Here is a 22,139-nt window from a genome sequence, read left to right as displayed (position 1 = left end):
CTTCGTGTCGCACAGTGTGACATATGATGTAATTGCGGGTTTCCTACAAGTCTGCTCCTTCCTGATCCATGCTGCGTTCCGGGTTTTATACAGATCTTTCCACGCACGCACTCGCTGGTTCTCTCACTCACACAGTCAGCGTAGTTTTATTGCCGAAGATTCCCATCCGAGGAGTGGATGTTCTGACTGCGTTAGCAAGTACCTCTGATAGTCAGAGACCATGACGGTTTAAACGGGGGCGTTGAACCGCTCTGTCTGTCTTTTCTCGGGGATAACATGAGGTCCCCGCGACTATGGAGCGTGCTGTGTGTGATGACCGTGTGTTATCAAATGGGGATGTCAAGCAAATATGGTAAGGGATCTTGCAATCACAGATGCAGGTAACAGGTCTACTACGGCTGATAGTGAGGTGTCAGCAAAGCCAGCTGGCAGTGCGTAAATCAATGTAATTAATCGTTAAACAATGTAGTTGGCTGAGGAAGTACTTTAAACTCGATATTACAGTAACTAATAGCCTACTGGATCTGCTTGTGCAGCAAATGGTAAATGAGCACTTAATCATTCAAGACGTAATGCATTTCTAAGCATATGAAGGGATTTAATGTACTCGGATATGTTCAGATATGTTAAGAATAGCCTATTCATCGTTTTCGCATTGTATAGCCTAATTGGTCTATATTACGTGAATTATCGCGTCACCGATATTGCTCTGATACGCGTCTCTTTTGCTTAGTGGATTGAATGACGGGTTTGGTGAAAAAGGCGTTAGATAAATATATGATTCATCGGCGTACTTCTCCGCAATAACAACTGAAAACGGGCCGAAATTCATACTTTCATTTTCATTCTTTCACTTTCATTCATACGCAATAGCACTGAGCACGGGTTGAGGACGGTCTGCCCCTCACTTCTGAAAAACAAGTTACCACACAGAATTTCTGAATATGCTATTTTGATGGTGTCACTTTTTAATTTGCCTACAATTTAAATAAGCACGACAGGGACAGACAAATATGTAGGCCTAGAGTCTCCTATGTTTCTTGTTGAGTCAACGTGCACCGTTGCAGGCGACATCAAAAGCATTAAATAGCCTGGGGCTACTATTGAGAATTGCGATAATAGCCACTTTCTTACTTTGTAGCAGCGGCACATTGACATGTATGCCCTCTGGCTGGTTAATTTAAATTACTTAAGTTCAAGACCTCGCCATTGCAATCCTAATGGAGTATACTCGCAGTCCACTACTGCCCCGTCCATCACTGGAAATGAGACCCCACCACAATCAGGGCTGGACCCGCCGCTCTTTCTTTCAGAACCATGGAGAGCGACCGCAATAAATCGCAGGCATGCGCGGCAACACTTGTTGAAGGTTTACGCATCCGTGAGTTGTTGGTTGTCTGTTCGTGGCTGCGTGACATTCAGAAGCACATTTTGTGCCCACTCACCTTTACACGCATTTAGTAAAACGTCGACCATCAGTTCATCACTCGTGAACGTGTGTGCTTTAGCATATACTACAACTTCCCTGTGTGTTGGGATACTGCATTTGTTTGCTGGGAGAGAATAGTAGGCCTGCTCTGTAGTCATGTCTATTGTTTGCCCATTTGTGCAGGTAGCCGAAAATTATATTTCCAGGTAACCAATAACGACGTAGACCCGCGCGTTGTATTGACTAGTGCATTGGTATTCAATCTGGGCTGGCTGACTCACCCATGACGACTTATCTCACGTCAGATGTCTGACGTCAGAAACTGGAGGACCCTAGTTCATACAGCTTCACAAAAAAGGACGCGCTTCTCCCGCATGTATAATGCTCTAAGCAAGAGGGGAGTAGTCCTACAACCCTTTTCAGCCGCACCTTTTGGACGATTGTCGCGGTTTTAGACTAAAAAATAACCGGGCTGCCCGTGAGGATGCGATTAGGCGTTAGAATCTCCGTTTCCGGTGTTTATGATTTTCCGTGCTGTAATATAATATGTGAATTGTTACCCATAACATGCATTTAATTCGGATTTCATACATGTATTTGGTAAACAATTTGATAGATGGCAATATGATTTACAGGGCAAGTATGACACAATTTATTCTATGATCAAAAAGGCATATCCATTGATACAGACAAAAATACCACTTTTATGTATGCGTCGAGTCGAGTAATTGTATGATGAAGTATTTTCATTATTGTTCAATCCAGAACTGTTGGGGTAGCGTGAGGTCAGACAGGGAAATGCCATGTGTTCCTCTGCCATCACCATCTGTCTGTTGCTCTCAGTTGACCAGAAACAGGCTATTCTTATCAGAAGCATTCACCCTCAACCACCCATTATTTCATTGCCATCTCAACTGGAAAGGATATGATTTCAGTTGCATCTACACATAATTATAAATAGCCCTTGCTTCCCCCTTTGCTATCCCAGCTCTGAGTCCCAGTCCCAGTACAGAGAGTGGAGAGAGAGAGAGAGAGAGTGTGGGTGGGGGGAGAGGGGGCGGGGGGCGGGGAGCACAAAACAGACTCCAAGCCCCACAGAAAAGAACAGGAAACGCTTTCTCACATAACTGAGTTTAGCCCTGGAATTGAATTTATAGAGAGAGAACGAGTGAGTGCACATGTTTGTGTTTGTTTGCGGAGAAGACTTCCTGAAATGGAACCTCAGTTTTGCCTGCCCAGGGGGTTTGTGGGGATTCTGGAGTAGGATTCAGGGATTCTGGAGTAGGAGTTTTGAAGTGTGGTCTTTTAGCTCTGACTCATCCACATTCAATACATAAATCACACTGCAGCAGCTCTCGCTATGCCACTCACAGTTGAATACTGTTGTCGGGGAACTCATAATGGACTCTCACGGTGACACGGTGACACGGTGATTGACTGTTGCTATATTTGTGATTACTGTGACCATAACACGTTGATACACTGTCCACATGACTCACCCTCAGTAAGAAGCTTGATAACACACATTGGAAGAATGTTTTTGTGATTGACTGTGTCGTCTCTAAGGCGCAGGTTGATTGACATGTCTGTGGCTCAGAGCAGCACGCTGTGATGTCTGTGATAGACTGCATCGAGGTGGAAATCCCCCCTGCTAATGGTGGAGATAGTGAGGTCAGAGGATGTGAAAGGAAGAGGGTTGTGTAACGGAAGGGAGGGGGGCCGTGTAGAGTTGACTAAAGGGAGACAGCGGGAGAGTGAAGGTTAGTCATCATAACCAGATCCGGGTGGAGTGACGGAAATCCATGCGCAGTTTGTCTACACTAAGATCAACATGTGTATGTTTGGGATTTCACATGATTTCTACTGTATGTTTTCCGTCTGATAAACCCTCTAGGCCAGTCTGTCTTGTTTCGGTTGTGTAATAGACACACAACTACAGTAGGCATAAGCTACACACATAGACAAACAGAGAGTGCGTGTTGGTACACTGTGCTGGGTGGTGGCACATCTGGCCTTGTTTACTCCCCGAGCAGACTGGAGCCCAGTAAAAGGTCATCAATAACCCCCTTCAGACGCAGATGATGACATGATTGGTTGCCTGTGATGTTTAGAGACAGTGATACTGATGCGCTCTCCTCTCCCTTTGTCCACAGGCTGTCTGTTTGAGAAGAAACTCTGTCCCAGAGAGCAGCTCTGCTCAGATGGTCAGTATGTTGGTGTAACGCCATGTCCCTTCTCCAGCATGTGCTCATCTGCTGCATCACAGTGCATCTAGAACACGTTCCACCATTTAATCATGTAGGGACCAATCCTAACTTCACGTGTGCAGACCTCAAGTAAAGATTCCACCCATAGACAGTGATGAAAATATACATTCAAAACCAAACAGTACACATACACTGGACACACACTGGAGACCTACTGCACTGTGTTCCACACAGATGTCTTCCATAACCTCCTCTACTACACTTATGTTACCCCTCCCTAATAGCCCCCCTGTCTGCTGTCTTTCTCCCTATACCATGTCACACTGCCTTATTGGCTCTTTGTCCCCCACCTCCCATCTGCTCATAACACCGTGTTGTGTCTTGTGAGGTTCAGGAGGTCTGCTTCCTCCTCCAGGCCCACAGAAAGGACTTAATTATTGATGTATTTCTCTGTACACAAAGGCTTTTGTGTTTCCTGTTTTCTAGGCTTGGGACAAATGTGTAGGCTGTGCACTGGACATGTTATGAGCATATTTGTGCGTGCTCCTGTACAATGAGACACTATCCCTGAACATATGGGAGGACACAGTGTAAACAGCCTCACTCCATCACCTGCCGCTGACCAATCACATCTCTTTCTCGCCGTCTCCATGGCAACAGTGACTTCACCACCCTGACGACAGTGTCTCCCCCATGTGTTTATCTGACAGAGAGAGAGAGAAGGGGAGGCAGCTAGAGAGTGTGTGAGAGAGAGAGAGAGAGAGAGAGAGAGAGAGAGAGAGAGAGAGAAGGGGAGGCAGCGAGAGAGAGAGAGAGAGAGAGAGAGAGAAGGGGAGGCAGCTAGAGAGAGTGAGAGAGACAGAGAGAGAGAGAGATAGAGTGAGAGAGAAGGGCGATGACTCACCGACATCCACTCACTCTTCAGCACACATTTACAAAATGTAGTGTGTGCGTGTGTGCATGAGTTTGTGATCTGATCTGTGCTCTGTGCTCTGTGCTCTATAGATGGGCTGTTTGGGCAGTGCCGGGCTTCTCAGCAGGAGCGGGTTCAGTACCAGGTGTCTGTGCCCGTGCTGCATAGACTTCAGGAGGTTTTGAAGGAACTGATGATGCAAGGTGATGCAAGAACTACTTACAAAACCCATACACACTAAGGTTCAGAGTGCAGTTGTGAAGGTTAACTGTTATCTTAGTGATGGTTGTAAAGATAAGTGGGACTTAATTATGAGATCTCATCTGCTACCATGGCAACATGAGTCTACAAGGGCAGTGCATAGATCATGTTTCCATGTTACGCCTTTGACTGCAGTGATTGACATGCATGTTGGCCTATCACTGTGTAGGACTGTCCTGGCAGGATGACATCACACAGTATGTGATTGGCAAGGAGCTGAGCCGTGTCCCACTGACCCGGCCATCATCTGGACCTGACAACCCTTCATTTCAGTAAGGAGTCGTTTGCTACTTAATCAAACCAGTTTCATAAAACAGAAAATTGCAATAAGGAAATCCTGACTTAGATTTTGAGACGAATAGGAGAAGATTTGAAGAGGAACCAGATGACACATGGGCATACAACTCCAGTCCCTCAGGGCCACTGATAGTGTCCTCTCGTTTCCCATTTTTCCCGACGCTCCGTTGATAAATCACTGGCACTTCTTAGCCAGAGTGTAAATCAGTCCAACACTGCAGCAGAGACAGTGGCCCACAAGGACGGCAGTCCAACATTCCCGCATTAGAGGCAGGGTGAGAATTAGTGGTTGTCCTGCCTGCCAAGGTCACTCCATATTGTAGTTCTTGTGAGTAGGTATTCTATTTTATTCTGATACCTCCATTCATATCTGTCAGGTCCTCTGAGCCTTTAGGGAATGCCCCCTCCAAGCAGCTGTATCCCAGCTCCAGGGCCAAGGCTGAAATGGACAAGCCCAACCCAGACCTGATGCAGCGATACCTGGACTACATGATAGTGGATCCACCCCAGTCCTCCCTCCACATGCAAACACCACTTCTGGACCCTTACACCTACCGCCAGGTGAGATAATACACAGACACACACACACACACACACACACACACACACTAGCAACGATTGTGTATATACAGTATACGTATATATCTCATCTTGTTGAGGGTGGCTCTGTGTCTGTTTAAACAGCAGTATGGTTACCAGGATGATGAGGAGCGCTCTCTAAATTCCCTTGACCAAGACAATTTCCCCCGGCCCTCCTCTCGCTCTGGAGGGAAAGGAACACGCCCGCGCGACAGAGATCGCCAGGTGCTGCAGGACCTGGTTTCCCTGTACCTCTCCTCTCCTGCACAGCCAGCCTCCCGCCACAGGGCTGCACCCCTCTCTGCCTCTCCCTTCTACCAGGAGCTGGACTTCCCTCTGGATTACGCCGAGGACTTTGTTTCCCAGGAGGTGGAGGTCAGCAAACAGCAGCAGCAGGAACAGGAGCAGAAGAAAGCTCAGAAGGACTATGGCTCACTGGCTGGGATGGACGGTCAGTTTGTGTTGTGTCAGTTTGTGCATGCCGCTGTGCTGAACTGGGGGTTATTTATGAATAGCCCAGAGGTCTCCCTCCTCTGTCTAATACCTCAGAACCCTGCAGTGTGTGCGTGCGTGTGTAAAATTGTGACTGGAGTGGTCTTGCACACTCTCTTGCTGACAAAGGCCTTATGTCCGTGCAGATGACTCCCTGCAGAAGCTGGCTCTGCTCCTGGACCATTATGGCATCGACATGAAGAACTTAACCCCTCAACAGCTGGACAGCCTACCTTCAGCACTGAAACAACTGCAGATGGGGAACGCAGATACAGGCACAGACACAGCAGGTTTGCCACAGCACACTTATAAACCCCCCCAAAGTATCATCGAAATGTCATTCAAAGCCACAACATATCAGAACCATTATACAATAACAATAATGGTGAGGTATGTATGTTTATGACTGCGTTTCTCTTCTGTTATTCAGATAAGTACGGAAACAGTGCTGTCACACGAAAGAAGGTATGTTGAGAATACCTGGTATTTTGTTGTTGCATTTTACGCAATTTAATTTAATTTAAAAGTTAGGTTTCGCTATTAGTTGTTTTTGCATCTAGTGGTCAGAAGGTGGCAGCATGTGCACACATTTAGGAAATGTTCAGTGGTATTTGAATGAGATGTATTTAACCATCATGAACATTATGAAACTCGGGAGTATCTAATGTTTCCCTTTTTCTTATGTTTCTCATAAGATTACTGAGGGGGCGATGACACACAAGGGGGAGAAAGCTCCTGTTCTGGCCCCCACCTCTCCTCCTGTTCCGATCCCTGGACCCAAGGCCTCACCAGATAACCCCTCCACAGTTGGAGCCCTCCCAGCCCCCCACGCCACAGAGGGAGCCAGTGTGAAGGAATCAGTATCCACCTCAGTCAAAGGAGAGAATCTGGGGAAGAAAGGAGCAGGGACCTCCGCCTCAGTGAAAGGAGAGAATCAGGGGAAGAAAGGACCAGGGACCTCCTCCTCAGCAGACAAGACCACACACGAGCAGGAGGAATATGGCTACATCGTCACTAACCAAAGGTTATCTTCCTCTCCAAACTGATATTACACATCATGTATTTGTGCGTGTGGATGTGCGTCTCTGTCAGTCTCTGAGTCTGTGAATGTACATGGCTGAACGTGGGCGGAGCTGTGTGATGTGATGTGTGTGATGTGATGTGTTTGTTTGTGCGTGTGTATGTGTGCGTGTGTGCGTGCGTGCGTGTGTGCATGTGTGTGTGTGTGTAACTCTGTGTATGAGTGTGTATGTTTGTGTATGAATGTGTGTGTATTTCTCCTCAGCCCACTCAGTCTGTACGACGGGGTGCATCTGCTGCAGATCTTGGCTGAGAGGATCCACCTCTCTACTGGATCTTTCCTCAACATCAGGTAGGCCCCAATGGTAGCTCAGGGCCAGAGAGAGGCTTCTGACAAGTACACCTCTCTTCCCTAGGACGGCCCTAGACAAAGCTCAGACCCCCCCCCCCTCCCCCTCCCCCTCCACTCCAAAACATACACCCACTGACCCACACCAACCCAACCCCTCACCTTACCCTCTACTACCTGACCTCCTGACCCCTTGACTTCTGACCTGATACACAGGTGTGGTGTAGAGATGGAACGGCTGTAAGATCAAGCAACCGTCTCCCACAATACACTAGACAAAGTTGGTTGATTCATATTGATCCTGTATATGGGGATTCACCCTCTAGCTCTCCAAAAAAGGCCCACGCCTCCATACCGCCACCCTCTCTCCCTCTCCTGGCTGGACAAGGCTACATCCCATGCTTTACAGGCATGTTCCTGTCTGTTGTCTTTTACAGCGTGGTGGGGCCCGCGTTGACCTTTCGAATCCGACCCAACAACAAGAACCTGAGTGCTGATGACGTGGCAGAAAAGGCTGGTAAGTGGCAGAGATACATGGGTCAGACTGGTGCCATTGATGTTCCTGTTCTGTGAAAACCAATACAATATTGACTCTTTTTTTTTCTTCTTTTCTTCAGTCGCAGAGAAGAAGTTTCTTGAGTCTGAAACAGACCTGAAGATTCTACAGACAGGTGTTGGACAGGTGGGCTATGTGTGTGTTCTTTCACAGTCTGTGTGTGTGTGTCCCGCGCGCCCCCCACTTTGAGTTCTAAAAATATAGCTTTATTTCATCCAATTATGATTATGATATTTCAGAGCAACTTTTCTATCTCTCCAAAGGCACGATCCAACAACTATGAATAAGATATAGGATCCAACCCCGTTTCCACTTTCTCCTTTTTTTTTCTGTTGGTACCCTTTTCACCCACTACCAGGCCATCCGCTGCGTGTGGTGTCTCCATGACTACCAGTACCCTCCCTGTGATATGACAGCTACCGCGATCGAACCAACCCGGGCGCGCGCCCGAAAGATACGCGAAAGAAAAGATTATTCTCCCTCCTCTTCTGTCTCTTTGAGTCACGCGCTCCACCTCACTAGGTCGTTTCATTTTTGCACATGATGGCCTTGTCTTATCGGGTGCCGCCAAAATTTCTACCCAACGCTCCCATGCACTCTTCTAAATCGCATTATGGAACGCAGAGAGATATTGTCCTCTTCTTCTCATCCCAGTCCGCTCGTATCTGCCCCCTGAACAAGACATACCGACGGTGACACGGACGGATATGTAGCCTATTCCTTTGGTGAGTGGAACTCAGATTACCTACTCTCAGTAGCCTAATGATTTGATTTAATTTAGATGGTGCCGATAAATATTTCATTAACCCGTGATATTTTTGATCATAGATCATTTATTCTCAGAAAGGGCCTTTCCATTTTCTTAAGGCTACACTTACTTTTTATGTTTTACTTTATCTGCGATTTGCCGTCAGGCTGTTATAGCCAAGCATATCGTTATTTAGTAACAAACAAACAAACTCGCATAGACACATTCGCGTTATCAAACAAGTTTAACGGTATCGCACTCACCCTTGTGAGATGCCCCGTGGTCTGCGGGTTTGGCGCATGAATCGTTGACAAAGATGTGCTTGATCAGAGAGTTTGTTCACAACATAGTCATTCAATCACGCACAGCAAACAATATTCATGCCTATCGGATTCCCTGAGTAGCCTGTTTTTGAACCCGTTGAAAATGAAAAGAAATCCGCCAATATGAACATAATAGAAGCCTAGTGACTGCCATGTACATGCATGGTTGGACACTTAGAATGCAATAAAATAAAACCTTACATTATAGCAGTGGTTCCCAAACTTTTTTTTTCTCTTTTTCGACATCAATAATTTCCCGTGACTCCAACTTGACGTCCAAGGGTATTCTAATCGCCTAAAATATGCTCTTATTGGTTGGATATTGGCCCCAAAACACTGCAATATAGACTACAGGGTACAATACACACACAATGTTGTCATTTCTATACGAAATAAAACATGTTTTTGTCTTTTTATCAAATCATATAGGTTATTTCGATTTTCTCAGGGGACCACCAGTTTAGGAACTGCTTCATTATACTTTGCACAGTGTAGATATTTGAGAGGAATTACTACACAACTATATCCATTGTTGTGCAACTACATGTAGGCTACATACTACACACACACGCCAGCCAGACACACACACACACACAAACACACACACACACACACACACACACACACACACACACACACACACACACACACAGTCCCACCTCAAAGCTTGCATCCCCTTGCATCAGGTCTTTATATACTCTGATCCACAAACCGGTCATTCTTTTCTTTCCTATTTCTCTCTCACCACTTATTTTCTCTCTCCTATCTGTCCCTTTTAGGGCCCCTTTAGAATAGCAGGTGAAGCACACCCCCACCCCCCTAAATTGTCCTAGACTCAGGCTCCTAGGCTCCACCTCCCACACCCCAAATCCAACCGCACATTCCAGGGGCCTCTTGAGAGGAAAGAGAGGTCAGGAGGGCAAGACAGGCAACTGTTCTACCAAGGAGGAGGAGGAGAGATGAAAGATAGCAGGGATGATTGGGTGGTCATGCTGAAGTACTTTCTTCTCATCCACGTCTCTGCAATTGCAATCTTAGTTTCTCTTCCCTCTTCTCCAGCCACCACGGTGGACAGGTTTTACACTGGCGGTGTTGTGTTGCCACCAGCCACGTTCATCTCTGAATCTGTTCTTGCTGAGAAGTGTTGGTCGTTGTCCCTCTTTGTCCTCTTCTTTTCTCAATGCCCCCATGCTTTTCTTTCATTGTACTCTAGCTGGATAAATGAAGTCCCCCTGTAAATGAAGTGTGTGTGTGTGTGTGTGTGTGTGTGTGTGTGTGTGTGTGTGTGTGTGTGTGTGTACTGTACAGTATGTGTAGGGGTTGTAAGGGTCTGTGGGGAGAGTACAGGGGCTAGGGTTGGGCGATATCCAAATTATGTTATTCACGATATGACTTTACGTCATATCACGACATACGATAATATTGGTCATTGCTTAAGCTTGGTGGAGACCTGCCAGCGTGAGAAAGAATGACTTGGCGCATAGAGTGGATGGCGGATGTTGTAAATAGTCTGGTGAAAATAGTCTCTCTCTCTCTCTCTCTCTCTCTCTCTCTCTCTCTCTCTCTCTCTCTGCAGAGAAGTGATGGGCGGGGGTTGCCCCAGGCTACCCGGGTCCGAGATGGCTCTCGTTGGGTGTTCATGACCTTGGTTGGCGTGGCCTGTGTGGGGGGGGTCGTGGTGGCAGCGATGACCATCGCTTGCCTGCGCCACCACACCAACCGACTGGCCTCTGAGAAGCTGGGTCTGGGGCCAGAGGGGGGTAGCATCACACACCAGGAGTACCAGGTACAGCAGTCAGCATGCATCCTGCTGTAGCACAACCTTCCCTACCCAGCTCTCCCTGTTTGCTCATATACTCAGAACCCTAACCCTAACCCCTAACCCCTAACCCCTAACCCTAACCCTTCATATGTATTGGAAGAAACCTGCACTGATAACTTTCAACAGTGACTGACTATGCAACAGTGAATGTATCTGTGGGAAGCACACTTAGTGTCTCTGTTTGCTTCTCTCTGGCTCTTACAGGACCTATGCCGTCAGCACATGGCAGGCAAGGGGGCCTTTGGGCGTCTCGAGGGAGCAGGAGCAGGAGGGGGTGGTGGAGCTGTTACTGGGGGAGGAGGAGGAGGAGGAGGAGGAGGGGGAGCGGTAGGAGGCGGGACAGACACATCCCGGGTTAGCAGCGTGTCATCCCAGTTCAGCGATGCTCCACAACCCAGCCCCAGCTCCCACAGCAGCACCCCCTCCTGGTGTGAGGAACCAGCCCAGTCCAACATGGACATCTCCACTGGTCACATGATCCTGGTCAGTTCACAGACCCAGCCTCTGAACGACTGTTGTGATAAACTGCCATGTGACGGTTTCACTGATAAGGCGAAAGTGTGCATACTTTTATTCTGGTTTATTGTTTCACAACTCACAATTCCTATCCCACAAATACACTTGGACAGGTTACCTGCGAGCAAGTCACTATGACAAAGCATGTTTTTACTCATACAGGGTGGAATCCTAACTCCATGCCTTTAACTCAGACATTCGCATAAGTCTTGCATTGATGTCAATGGGAAATGTGTAACTCCACACACATGGATCTCGAGTTAGGATTCCAACCGCAATGAATGATAAAGAGCTAATTGCAGATGCTTAACAATGAGATGCATGTCAATCAGCAATGATCCATAGTTGTCGAATCTTGCTAAAAGACAGCAGGGAAGCATATTGTTTATTCAAAGAGTGAGGAAACTGATATTGAGAGCCTCCCATGTCCTCCCCAGGCCTACATGGAGGACCACCTGAAGAATAAGGACCGTCTCTTGAAGGAGTGGGAGGCGCTGTGCTCCTACCAGGCTGAGCCCAGCACAGTGTCGGTTGCCCAGAGCGAGAACAACCTGAAGAAGAATCGCTGCCCAGACTCCGTGCCCTGTAAGTCCTCCTCACCTTCTTTCATTATCTTCCCTGATTCTCTGTCTCCTCCTCCCTTTCCCGCCCCCTGATCCTAGGTAAAGCGGATGTTTTTTCTCTCTTTGTTCTTCAGATGATCACTCAAGGGTGAAGCTGAAGGCTGAGATTAACCCCTCCAGGACAGACTATATCAATGCCAGCACCATAGTAAGCCACCCACGGGTCCTGTAATCCCCATCTCTACTGTTGTCATGGTATCCACCTATTCATTCCATTAAGGCCCATAGATCCCACCCCAAAGCTCTCTCTATAGAACGTTCTGGTCCCACCCTTGGTCCCACCGTCACTGACCCTCCATTGATCAAACCGAGGCACTGTGGATCTAGTTGTGGAATCCTCCAGCAACCCCGTGAATGACTCTAGCCAGTGAATGGAGCCATCACCATGGAGACTAGTGTCCATGGTGCCTTCTATTGTGGAGGCAGGAGCTGACCCCTGACCCTTCCCCTTTGTGACCCTTAGATCGAGCATGACCCGCGGATGCCAGCTTACATCGCCACCCAAGGACCCCTGTCACACACTATCGCTGACTTCTGGCAGGTCAGTCACTCTATATGAGTGGGTGCATCTTTTTTTTTTTTTTTCTTAGCAAAGCTTTATTGTATGTCCGTCCTAAGTGAATGTTGATGACTGTGTTGCTCTGTAGATGGTGTGGGAGAATGGCTGCACTGTGATAGTTATGATGACCGCGCTCGTCGAGGATGGAGAGAAACAGTGTGATCGGTACTGGCCTGATGAGGGCTCTTCCCTCTACCACATCTATGAGGTCAGTTGGGCAGGTACTGTGTGTTTGCATGCGTGCATGCATGCGTGCTTGTGTGTGTGACCCCCCTGACTATGTTCTGTGGGTGTCTCAGGTGAACCTTGTGTCGGAGCACATCTGGTGTAATGACTTCCTGGTGCGTAGTTTCTACCTGAAGAACGTCCAGACCCAAGAGACCCGCACACTCACCCAGTTCCACTTCCTGAGCTGGCCTGCTCAAGGCATCCCGACCTCAACACGGCCCCTACTGGACTTCCGCAGGTACTGCATGAACATTGAATGCAGATTACAAGGCTACACAATCTTATACGGAATTGTACCGATTAGAGGTTTGGAATACTTGTTTTTATACATCACCTGATATATGAGCTGCTCTCTTGTTTGTCTCAACTCTTTCTCTCATTCTTTAACAGTCCAGTCTAGACATGTATCTCACTCTGTCTGTTCACCTTTTGATTTAAACTCCATTGTTCCCCTTTCTTTGCACCCTCCTTTCATTCTAAAAGTAGACACAGTTATGGGATAGTCAAAGCTCTTCCTTTACTCTGTGCCTCTCTCAGTCTCATTCCCACGCTCTTTTTCATCCTCCTTTTCTTGCTTGTCATCCTCTTTCCCTCTTTAAATTCCTATGTTCTGTCCTTATCTCTCTCAGACACTCTCCCTCTGTTCCTCTTCTGTCTGCCTCTCTCAAATCTTGCGCGATGGAGGTCAGCGGGGCCCATGATTTTGCATATCTGTCTGTGTCATTTTTGTGATTTGCAGCTAGTAGTCTGGGTCCAGTTGCATAGTCACAAAAATGATCATAGACAGGTGTGGCTGCAGCAGGAGGTCCATCGCCTTACACCTTGCCCCCTTCTCTCTCTCTTTCTCTCTCTCTCTCTCTCTCTCTCCCTATCTCTCTCACCCTCTTTTCTCTTCCTTCTCATGAACTTCATGAACCTCTGACAATTCAGAGGTCCTCTTTATTCAAGGATGACTGTTAACTCCTTATAAGTTAAGTTTTCAATAATAAGTTTTCAAACAGGGCAGTTTTCCTCTACCTTTGATTCCATGGCCTCTTATCTTAAACCCTTTGATCTTTAAACTGAATCTAAACTTGAGTCTGTATGTATCATGCCTTTGTGTCATTGGGGTATTTCACCACATTGGAGTTCTGAGCACAGATAGATCAATTTAGGATGCAGACTGATGCAGTCAGTTTAAACTAACCCTCTTTTGCTGTCCTCACAGGTTGTCTATGACTTCTAGTTTTTCAGGTCAATATTCCCAAACGTTTTCCTCTTATCTCCCCCTCTCTGCACCTCTGTCCATAGGAAGGTGAATAAGTGCTACAGAGGCAGATCCTGTCCTATCATTGTGCACTGCAGGTAAATCCATGCATGCAGTACCACCTTTCTCCATGTGGTGGTACACACACCATGTTTTTTTGTTTATTCAGACACTGTGGCGAGCCGTTACATAATGAGACGATGCAGTTTAGTACTGTTAAGAAGTGGTTCTAAGTGGTTCTAAGAAGTGGTTCTAAGTTCTAAGCAGAAGTGTTGTCTTTCACAGTGATGGTACAGGCCGGACTGGCACTTACATCCTCATTGACATGGTTCTGAACCGCATGGCGAAAGGTAAGAACTGTAAAAGCATCTCAGAACGCACGCTATGCAGTTCATATTTATATTCATTTCTATACGTGTCTATATTTGAGTGTGTGTTTTTATGGATGCCTGTCTCCTGTGTGGATGTGTTTTTGGCATTTGAGTGAAGTTGCAAAATGTTTTATTTCAGGAGTGAAAGAGATTGACATTGCTGCTACTCTGGAGCATGTTCGAGACCAGAGACCAGGAATGGTGCGCACCAAGGTACTGACATTTGTTTTTATTTCACAAGATCAGACAGATCCATAGTCCGATTTCATCTTGGGGGACGATAAGAAACTCATTGCATCTTGTAACCCCTTAAGCAGATAAATTCCCGACCATGACATTATTAACATCTGCCTTTCTTTCAACAGGACCAGTTTGAATTTGCCCTGACAGCCGTTGCAGAAGAGGTTAATGCGATCCTGAAAGCCCTGCCCCAGTGAAACCATGGCGATTAAGACCTGCCCACCTGTACCTCACTCTCCACTCAATACCCCTCCCTTGCACATGGAATTGTATCTAAAACCATCAACTGTGTCTTACCTTGCTTTTTCTCTACAAAATGATGAGGAATGACCAAGCTGTTCTTTGTGCTTTTCCTCCCCTTTGGATGATGCCTTCAATTTCTTGCTACTCTCTGTGATAATGACAAAGGCCCCCTTTCTCGTAATGAGTGATTTCTGCCATCTTCTGTAAGGCCTCTGACAGGGTTCCCTTGTGAGCTGTTTCCAAGTTGCGTCAAGCTGCGTCAAGCTTTTCTGTCTCTCAGTGATTCATATTTTAATTTGAAAGGTTCACATCAGTGGGAATTACCTATGAGAGACAGTGCCATAACAAAGGTTTTAGACGTTGTCTTGTTTAGAATGTGAGTTAAGAGCTGCCAGCTAGCACTCTCTAACTCTCCGTGCCCATCAGAGTGTGATTGTTTACATAGCCCACTGTTCTCAGTTTAAATCTCTGCTCATTCACCTACCTTGTTCTCTCATATTACTAACCCTTGGAAAAAATGACTAACCTTTGAGTCATCGTCCTCTCTTCCTGTGTGCCATTGAGATAATCGTAAATGATTCATTAAATTATTGTTGTATACCTCAAGCAAATCAGAAAAAAATAAACAAAAAATGTTACAGTATGAAAAATGCCTATTTTGTAACTTTGTGTGACAATTAATAAACCCTTTCGTGCTAAGTGCTGCAAAAAGTGGTGTCTTTCTCTGAAATCTATTATATCCATGTCCAATATATATTTATGTTATTTGTAATTGTTATTTACAAGACGGCGCGAATTTATCTCTCGCGCACACATCTATCTGTGTTCTCTGAACGATAATCGTCAGATTAAGACGTAAGGGATCACAATTGATCACAATGTTTTTTCATATTTTTCATGAAATAAGTATATACAATTTCAATGATAAAAATGTTATTGGTGTACAGCCCTATTATATGCAGTCCAGCAGTCTTTCATCGGGGTAATTAGGGTATGAGAATTACAAACCCTTCCAAACACAAGTCAGACATTGAGAGGATTAAATGTTTCCAGAGATAAATTCAATATAATCTATGGTTCCTTTATTCATATTTACGATATTTATTTATTTAAACTCAAAATATAACTTCGATTGTAGAAGAGTACACTAGAGGCATTGTAGAGATGTGTAGCGAAAAATGTGCCCGTTGTGATAAATATTTCCCGATATTCGCCGTTTCTGACTAGCTCGTCGGGATGAAGCACAACCACGCGCACCGCAGTTTATAGAACGCGAACTCTGCTCACAATGGTTACCATGACATTTAAGGACGCACTTAACGTATTTAATTTCCACTGACAAAGTGTCACTAGAGGCGTCTCCGGTAGCCTACTAGGGTTGAGGTGGTTCAGAGACGTATTTTTTAGGACGGCTTTTGGACGGCTTCTGTCATCTTCACACAGACGGTACAGTGTAATGGCATTCACCAGCCGATTAACTAATGCCACCTGTCTTATTTTGATGGGCAGGCTATTTACAGGTAGTTTTCTTAGAAATTCAATGAATAAATATTGCACTGCTTGAAGAAAATTGTGTCTCAATCCAAGTCACTAGCCTTCCAAGGTATGATGTCTGAAGGTAACTGATATGAAAAGGAATCTGATTTGAGACAGATTCGAACGCAGCGGCCACGTCATCCGTGTTCGCGCTTCACGCACGGAGAAGACGTGCTTCTTGTTGCTAGGTTACCAGATACAGTGCGTTCGCTGGCAAGCTAGCTAGCTAGCAGCGATTATTCTAACACGAATTTCGTAGGCACTTCTATGCTGTTAACAGAATCGCTTGCTAGCTTCAGCGGGCAACATACATAAAGATGTTGTCTTTTCATACACAAAAAGTGTATATTTATTTCAGAAATTGTAGTGGAAGAAATCCTCACTTTCACTGCTCTCCTCCGCCTCAGTGGAGTCCGCCATTTAAAAAAAACTTGAGAGCGTTGGCATTTCGCACTGAGTTATGGGATATCCTACATGGCAACGCGTCATTTTTAACCTACCTTCTGAAGGGGACATGCCTAAAAATGCAGATTGTAACATTGCAACCTGCATTCAAAGGCTGCCTTAAAAGACAGCATACTTACCGATTGACACATAGCCATAGGCTGCCTGCGTTCCAAGATATATGACCTCTGATAGCAAATGGCCCCCAAACCTGCTTCTTTTCTGCACCCTTTATCAAATCCCTGTACTACCTTGATTGTAGTTTGGGCTATTAGGCCTTATACCTTTGTAAAGGCAGTGGGTTGATCACACAAAGGGACAATTGTTTTCTCACTCACAGACTGGATGTGGTATTCAGCAACATGACTTTATCCTTCAATGAAGGTCAAAGTGGGATTTCATGCAACAACCATACCACTCATGCATCTTTAATCTCCTGGTCGTAGCTAACACAGCAGTGAATAGCTGAATAAGAGGATTATGAGGTTTTCCATAGTAACCATTTTCTATATGAGTGTCAACCATCTATTTCAGACATTCCCTTAAAGGGATAAGTCACCTAAATTACAAAATCGCATATTTGGTTCCTTACCCTGAAATTACCCTTTCAGAGCAAGGAACCAAATATGTGGTTTTGTATTTTGGGTTAACTATCCCTTTAATATTACTGTTTGTCACATTTCAGTGTAGCTGTGGTTTGGTTGTGGCATTAGGCTAGAATGTTGTAGTTGTTGCTGCATTGTGACCTTTTGTGTTCAGTGGTCTTGTGAATGGCAGTTTCTTAAACCTTATCAGTAGCTTAGGATATGACCTGAAACACCTTGAGAGTTGTGGTGGTTAATGTTGCTTAATGTTGGAAACTGGCTCAGCTAGCAACATCTAATTGGCTGAAAATACTTGCATTTGTTATACCTTTTGAATTTGTCTCATACAAATGATCTCATATTATTTGCCTCATGATGATTTGTGCTACCTTTCTGATGAATTATGCTTTTCTTTGATCCAGTAAACACAAGACAAAAACATTTAAACATTTTCGTTTTTATATTTGTATTTTAATGTTTTCCTGGTTGACGTAAGGCAGGATGGTTCTTGTAGCTCAATGGAATGTGCTGACATGGAATGATTCCAATATAACTTGTCCATTTGTCCCTTTGTGTTGTATAGGCCTAGCCTATTTGCACTTGCATTAGCAGTGACTGATGGATTATAATGGAACATCAGCAGGAGTTGTCACATCCTTTTTAGTATTCCTCTCCTTCTTCATCCTCTTCTCCGACACTGTCTGTGCCCACCTCTTCATAATCCTTCTCCAGGGCTGCCATGTCTTCTCTGGCCTCAGAGAACTCTCCCTCTTCCATGCCCTCTCCCACATACCAGTGCACAAAGGCCCTCTTGGCGTACATCAGGTCAAACTTGTGGTCGAGCCTAGCCCAGGCCTCAGCGATGGCGGTGGTGTTGCTCAGCATGCACACAGCCCTCTGAACCTTGGCCAGGTCTCCTCCAGGCACTACGGTGGGTGGCTGGTAGTTGATACCCACCTTGAAGCCAGTGGGACACCAGTCCACAAACTGGATGGTGCGCTTGGTCTTGATGGTGGCAATGGCGGAGTTGACATCTTTAGGCACAACATCACCACGGTACAGCAGGCAGCAGGCCATGTACTTGCCATGTCGAGGATCACACTTCACCATCTGATTGGCTGGCTCGAAGCAGGCATTAGTGATATCAGCCACAGACAGCTGCTCATGGTAGGCCTTCTCAGCAGAGATGACTGGGGCATAGGTGGCCAGAGGGAAGTGGATACGGGGGTAGGGCACCAAGTTGGTTTGGAACTCTGTCAGGTCCACATTCAAGGCTCCGTCAAAGCGAAGGGAGGCGGTGATGGAGGAGACAATCTGGCCAATGAGCCTGTTGAGGTTGGTGTAGGTGGGGCGGTCAATGTCCAGGTTTCTGCGGCAGATATCATAGATGGCTTCATTGTCCACCATGAAGGCACAGTCAGAGTGCTCCAGGGTGGTGTGGGTGGTCAGGATGGAGTTGTAAGGCTCCACCACAGCAGTGGACACCTGGGGAGCAGGGTAAACGGCAAACTCAAGCTTGGACTTCTTTCCGTAGTCAACTGAAAGGCGTTCCATCAGCAGGGAGGTGAAACCAGAACCAGTGCCTCCACCAAAGGAGTGGAAGATGAGGAAACCTTGGAGCCCAGTGCACTGGTCAGCCTGAATAAAACAGAGAGGAGCGTGTTAATAGGAGAGGCCCTTGTTTGTCATCATATTCATGTTTGAATAGAGGATAGAAGTACAATTACATGAGTAACAGCACCTAGAATTATCTTACCAGTTTACGAGTCCTGTCAAGCACCATGTCGATGATCTCCTTGCCGATAGTGTAATGGCCACGGGCATAGTTGTTCGCAGCATCCTCCTTGCCTGTGATCAACTGCTCAGGGTGGAACAGCTGACGATAGATCCCAGTTCGCACCTCATCTGTAGGGAGACATTTATTGATTATACAACTGATGACTTTTAAATCTAATGGCAGTTGAATTCAACCAATGGTTAAAAGCTTGTCGTTACCGATGACGGTGGGCTCCAGGTCCACGAAGACTGCACGAGGTACGTGTTTTCCAGCCCCAGTCTCACTGAAGAAGGTGTTGAAGGAGTCGTCTCCTCCTCCGATGGTCTTATCGCTGGGCATCTGCCCATCAGGCTGGATCCCATGCTCCAGGCAGTACAGCTCCCAGCATGCGTTGCCCATCTGGACTCCGGCTTGGCCGACATGCATGGAAATACACTCACGCTGCCGAGAAAAAAGGAGGAGGAATCAGCTTGTGTCATCATTCTTTCCCTTTTCAAGTTTGGACAATTTTATTCAAGATGGCCCACGCCTAGATTTTCTGTTGAGGACTGAGGACAAGGATCCACGACCATGCAATTGAAATTGCAAACATCTTTGAATTAAAGGCGAAGATGGAGCCTCCTATTTGAACCTTGATCAGTCACATGATTACTTTGTTCTCCTCTAATATTTCTGGCTGCAGACTGCTCTGAAGCCTAACCCACAGTATCTCATGTGCTATGCACAAAGTACATTTGGTTATACTTATTGTCCCAATTTAGAAACCTCAACTGATCCCTTAGGGACTCAATGGAATTTCCTGTTGGCATAAAGCAGTTTTTTACCTAACTTCAAAGTATTATCAATTTGACATATTCAATGGAAAACATTGTTTTATGTGTCCCCTCTTCCATCCTTGCACATTTAGACCTATTTTATAAGAGACAGGTGCTTGGCTGGTGTAGTTCTATGCAGCTGAATGCTGAGTCACGTGGGAGTTGTGTTACTGCAGCCCTACAGAGATTGAGCCCCGTAAAATTACCCCCCCCCCTCCCCTGAACCCATGTAAACCTGCACAGCAGCAGCTCAGAGTGAAACGGTGCTCCAGGGGAAAAATCCATATAGTAGGCCACTCCCCACCCCCACCTTGACTTAAGCGCGCTGCTTTGTGTAACGTTCACCGGCAAAATATATCAGATTGCGCCTTCTAGAGCAGAAACTAACTCTTTTTAAACTACTATGCCCAAGATGGGCTACGTTTATTACCCCACCATTATTAATACATAAAAAAAATACCATTACCTAGAAGAAACAATGTAAACTATACTCTTTTCAGATTAACTTAACCCTGGTTTTATAAAACAATATTCTAAATGACTACACGAATGAAATACTGCTGACCGCAACATGTTTTTTTAACCAGTGCCTGAGGAAACTGCGCCAGTTCTCTGACGGAAGTCGCATACGCTCTGAAGCCGTTTCATCACTGCTGAGGACGAGTCTCCACACTGCACACACTGCCCTAACTTAGTCAAAGTACCGCAACACTGCTTTTAACTGCCATCCATTGAATAAAAACACCTTTAACAATGAAAAATGATAGTGTATGATTATCAAATATTTAAAATATATACTTTTTAAAAAATTATTATTATTATTATTATTCATAATTGTTGTATATTATGTTTTTTCTTTGTTTTAGATAAAATAGATTTCTTTTGATAGTTCACTGCCTCATTACTCACCATTTTGTATGATTTGTCCTTCTTGCCGACGTTGAGGAATCGGAGAATAAAGGCTGTAATGGAGGAGAGGAGTCTAAGGCGGGGTTTTTATAGAGGGAGTCTGGTGGGGGGGGAAGCAGGAAGCTGCATTTTCTCTCTTGGCGGGAGTGACTGTTAGCACCAAAAAAGGGGCGGCCCCTCAGCAGGAGAGGCAAGCTCTCAGACAGCCACAGCTGTATATCTGCTTTCAAAGCACACACATAGGTTACTCCACACTCAAACATCATTCTTTAATCCAATACAATGTTTTAATCACCGAGATCCTTCATGCAGAAAATGCTCTGCAAGATAATGTTACACATTGGGAATAGAAAATCACTGTTTAAATGATCTGTGTAAAACAGTCAGGAGAAGTGAGCTCAGCAGGAGGTGAAAGAAAGAACTGGAAGTAGGGGAGGGGTTTGCAGGTACCTTCCACTGAGCACAATAGATCTGTAAACTGAAAGCTCTTTGTATAAAATACAGAAAGAATCTTGTTCAAATGAAACCTTTTTCAGTCAGTAGAGAAAGCATGAAAATAATGTCTTGATACTTTAGCTCTGCTCAAAAAATACACCTTAGACTTCTTGATATTACCATTTGTGGGTCTTAGTTCTCCAGAGACTGAAATGTAATGGAATAAACATACTTGTTATGGCACCCAGTAAAACATTTAGAGAATACTACCAGTTAACTGTCACCACTACTTTTTCCAGGTTTCTTTGATAAATTCTTGTGATAGCTATTTGGACCCATAACCATTTCATGTATGGGAGTTGGTGAGGCAATTTGAATACAGTGATGTTACCTTAACAATGCATACAAAAGTAGAATCCCTTCTTTAACAGCTTGTAAAGACTCAATTCATTTGTAAATAACATTGAATGGAGAGCAATGTGTTTATTGTCATTTAAACAATGAAACTAAATGCAAATATTTAAGAGACAGCAGAATGCAGTGTCTGCATGGGTTGCTTCATTTGCACACTGTCAAGTGAATGTTGGCCCCCAACAAAAATGTTTTTTTGTCTCTAA

The 22,139-nt window shown here is 45.4% G+C and overlaps 2 protein-coding genes across 5 annotated transcripts; one reads left to right on the top strand and one right to left on the bottom strand.

Annotated features, from left to right (window-relative positions):
- The first annotated feature begins 130 nt into the window (after positions 1 to 130).
- On the top strand, positions 131 to 15,397 carry ptprnb (protein tyrosine phosphatase receptor type Nb). 4 transcript variants are annotated; one of them, XM_083680155.1, is made up of 23 exons: positions 131 to 352; positions 3,583 to 3,633; positions 4,642 to 4,752; positions 4,980 to 5,082; positions 5,485 to 5,668; positions 5,795 to 6,137; positions 6,325 to 6,468; positions 6,609 to 6,643; positions 6,874 to 7,202; positions 7,464 to 7,550; positions 7,985 to 8,064; positions 8,165 to 8,229; positions 10,751 to 10,960; positions 11,201 to 11,479; positions 11,950 to 12,097; positions 12,210 to 12,283; positions 12,599 to 12,676; positions 12,783 to 12,902; positions 12,994 to 13,160; positions 14,213 to 14,266; positions 14,454 to 14,518; positions 14,679 to 14,752; positions 14,905 to 15,397. In XM_083680155.1, the coding sequence occupies exons 1-23, from the start codon at positions 277 to 279 to the stop codon at positions 14,974 to 14,976; spliced, it is 2,949 nt and encodes a 982-aa protein (XP_083536281.1). In that variant the 5' UTR covers positions 131 to 276; the 3' UTR covers positions 14,977 to 15,397. The 4 variants fall into 4 exon arrangements, with proteins under 4 accessions (XP_083536281.1, XP_083536280.1, XP_083536283.1 ...); XM_083680154.1 differs by having other exon boundaries at positions 132 to 352; positions 5,792 to 6,137; XM_083680157.1 differs by lacking the exon at positions 4,642 to 4,752 and having other exon boundaries at positions 132 to 352; positions 5,792 to 6,137.
- Positions 15,398 to 18,035: 2,638 nt separating this feature from the next.
- LOC310811969 (tubulin alpha chain-like) lies at positions 18,036 to 21,133 on the bottom strand. Its single transcript, XM_083680344.1, has 4 exons — positions 21,088 to 21,133; positions 19,582 to 19,804; positions 19,343 to 19,491; positions 18,036 to 19,224 (listed from the first exon to the last, which is right to left on the bottom strand). Exons 1-4 carry the CDS (start codon positions 21,088 to 21,090, stop codon positions 18,247 to 18,249), a joined length of 1,353 nt encoding a protein of 450 aa, XP_083536470.1. The 5' UTR covers positions 21,091 to 21,133; the 3' UTR covers positions 18,036 to 18,246.
- Between the last annotated feature and the right edge of the window lie 1,006 nt (positions 21,134 to 22,139).

Source organism: Argentina silus (genome assembly GCF_951799395.1).
Source record: "Argentina silus genome assembly, chromosome: 11".
Classification (NCBI taxonomy): domain Eukaryota; kingdom Metazoa; phylum Chordata; class Actinopteri; order Argentiniformes; family Argentinidae; genus Argentina; species Argentina silus.
This window is presented reverse-complemented; position numbering and strand designations above follow the sequence as displayed.

Excerpts from the sequence above, each read along its gene's own strand:
- ptprnb (XM_083680154.1), top strand. The coding sequence starts at position 277 with ATGAGGTCCCCGCGACTATGGAGCGTGCTGTGTGTGATGACCGTGTGT. Across the intron at positions 7,203-7,463 it reads TACATCGTCACTAACCAAAG|CCCACTCAGTCTGTACGACG; the intron begins GTTATCTTCCTC and ends ATTTCTCCTCAG. Across the intron at positions 10,961-11,200 it reads TCACACACCAGGAGTACCAG|GACCTATGCCGTCAGCACAT; the intron begins GTACAGCAGTCA and ends TGGCTCTTACAG.
- LOC310811969 (XM_083680344.1), bottom strand. Across the intron at positions 19,492-19,581 it reads CCTGGAGCCCACCGTCATCG|ATGAGGTGCGAACTGGGATC; the intron begins GTAACGACAAGC and ends GTCTCCCTACAG. Across the intron at positions 19,225-19,342 it reads TTGACAGGACTCGTAAACTG|GCTGACCAGTGCACTGGGCT; the intron begins GTAAGATAATTC and ends TGTTTTATTCAG.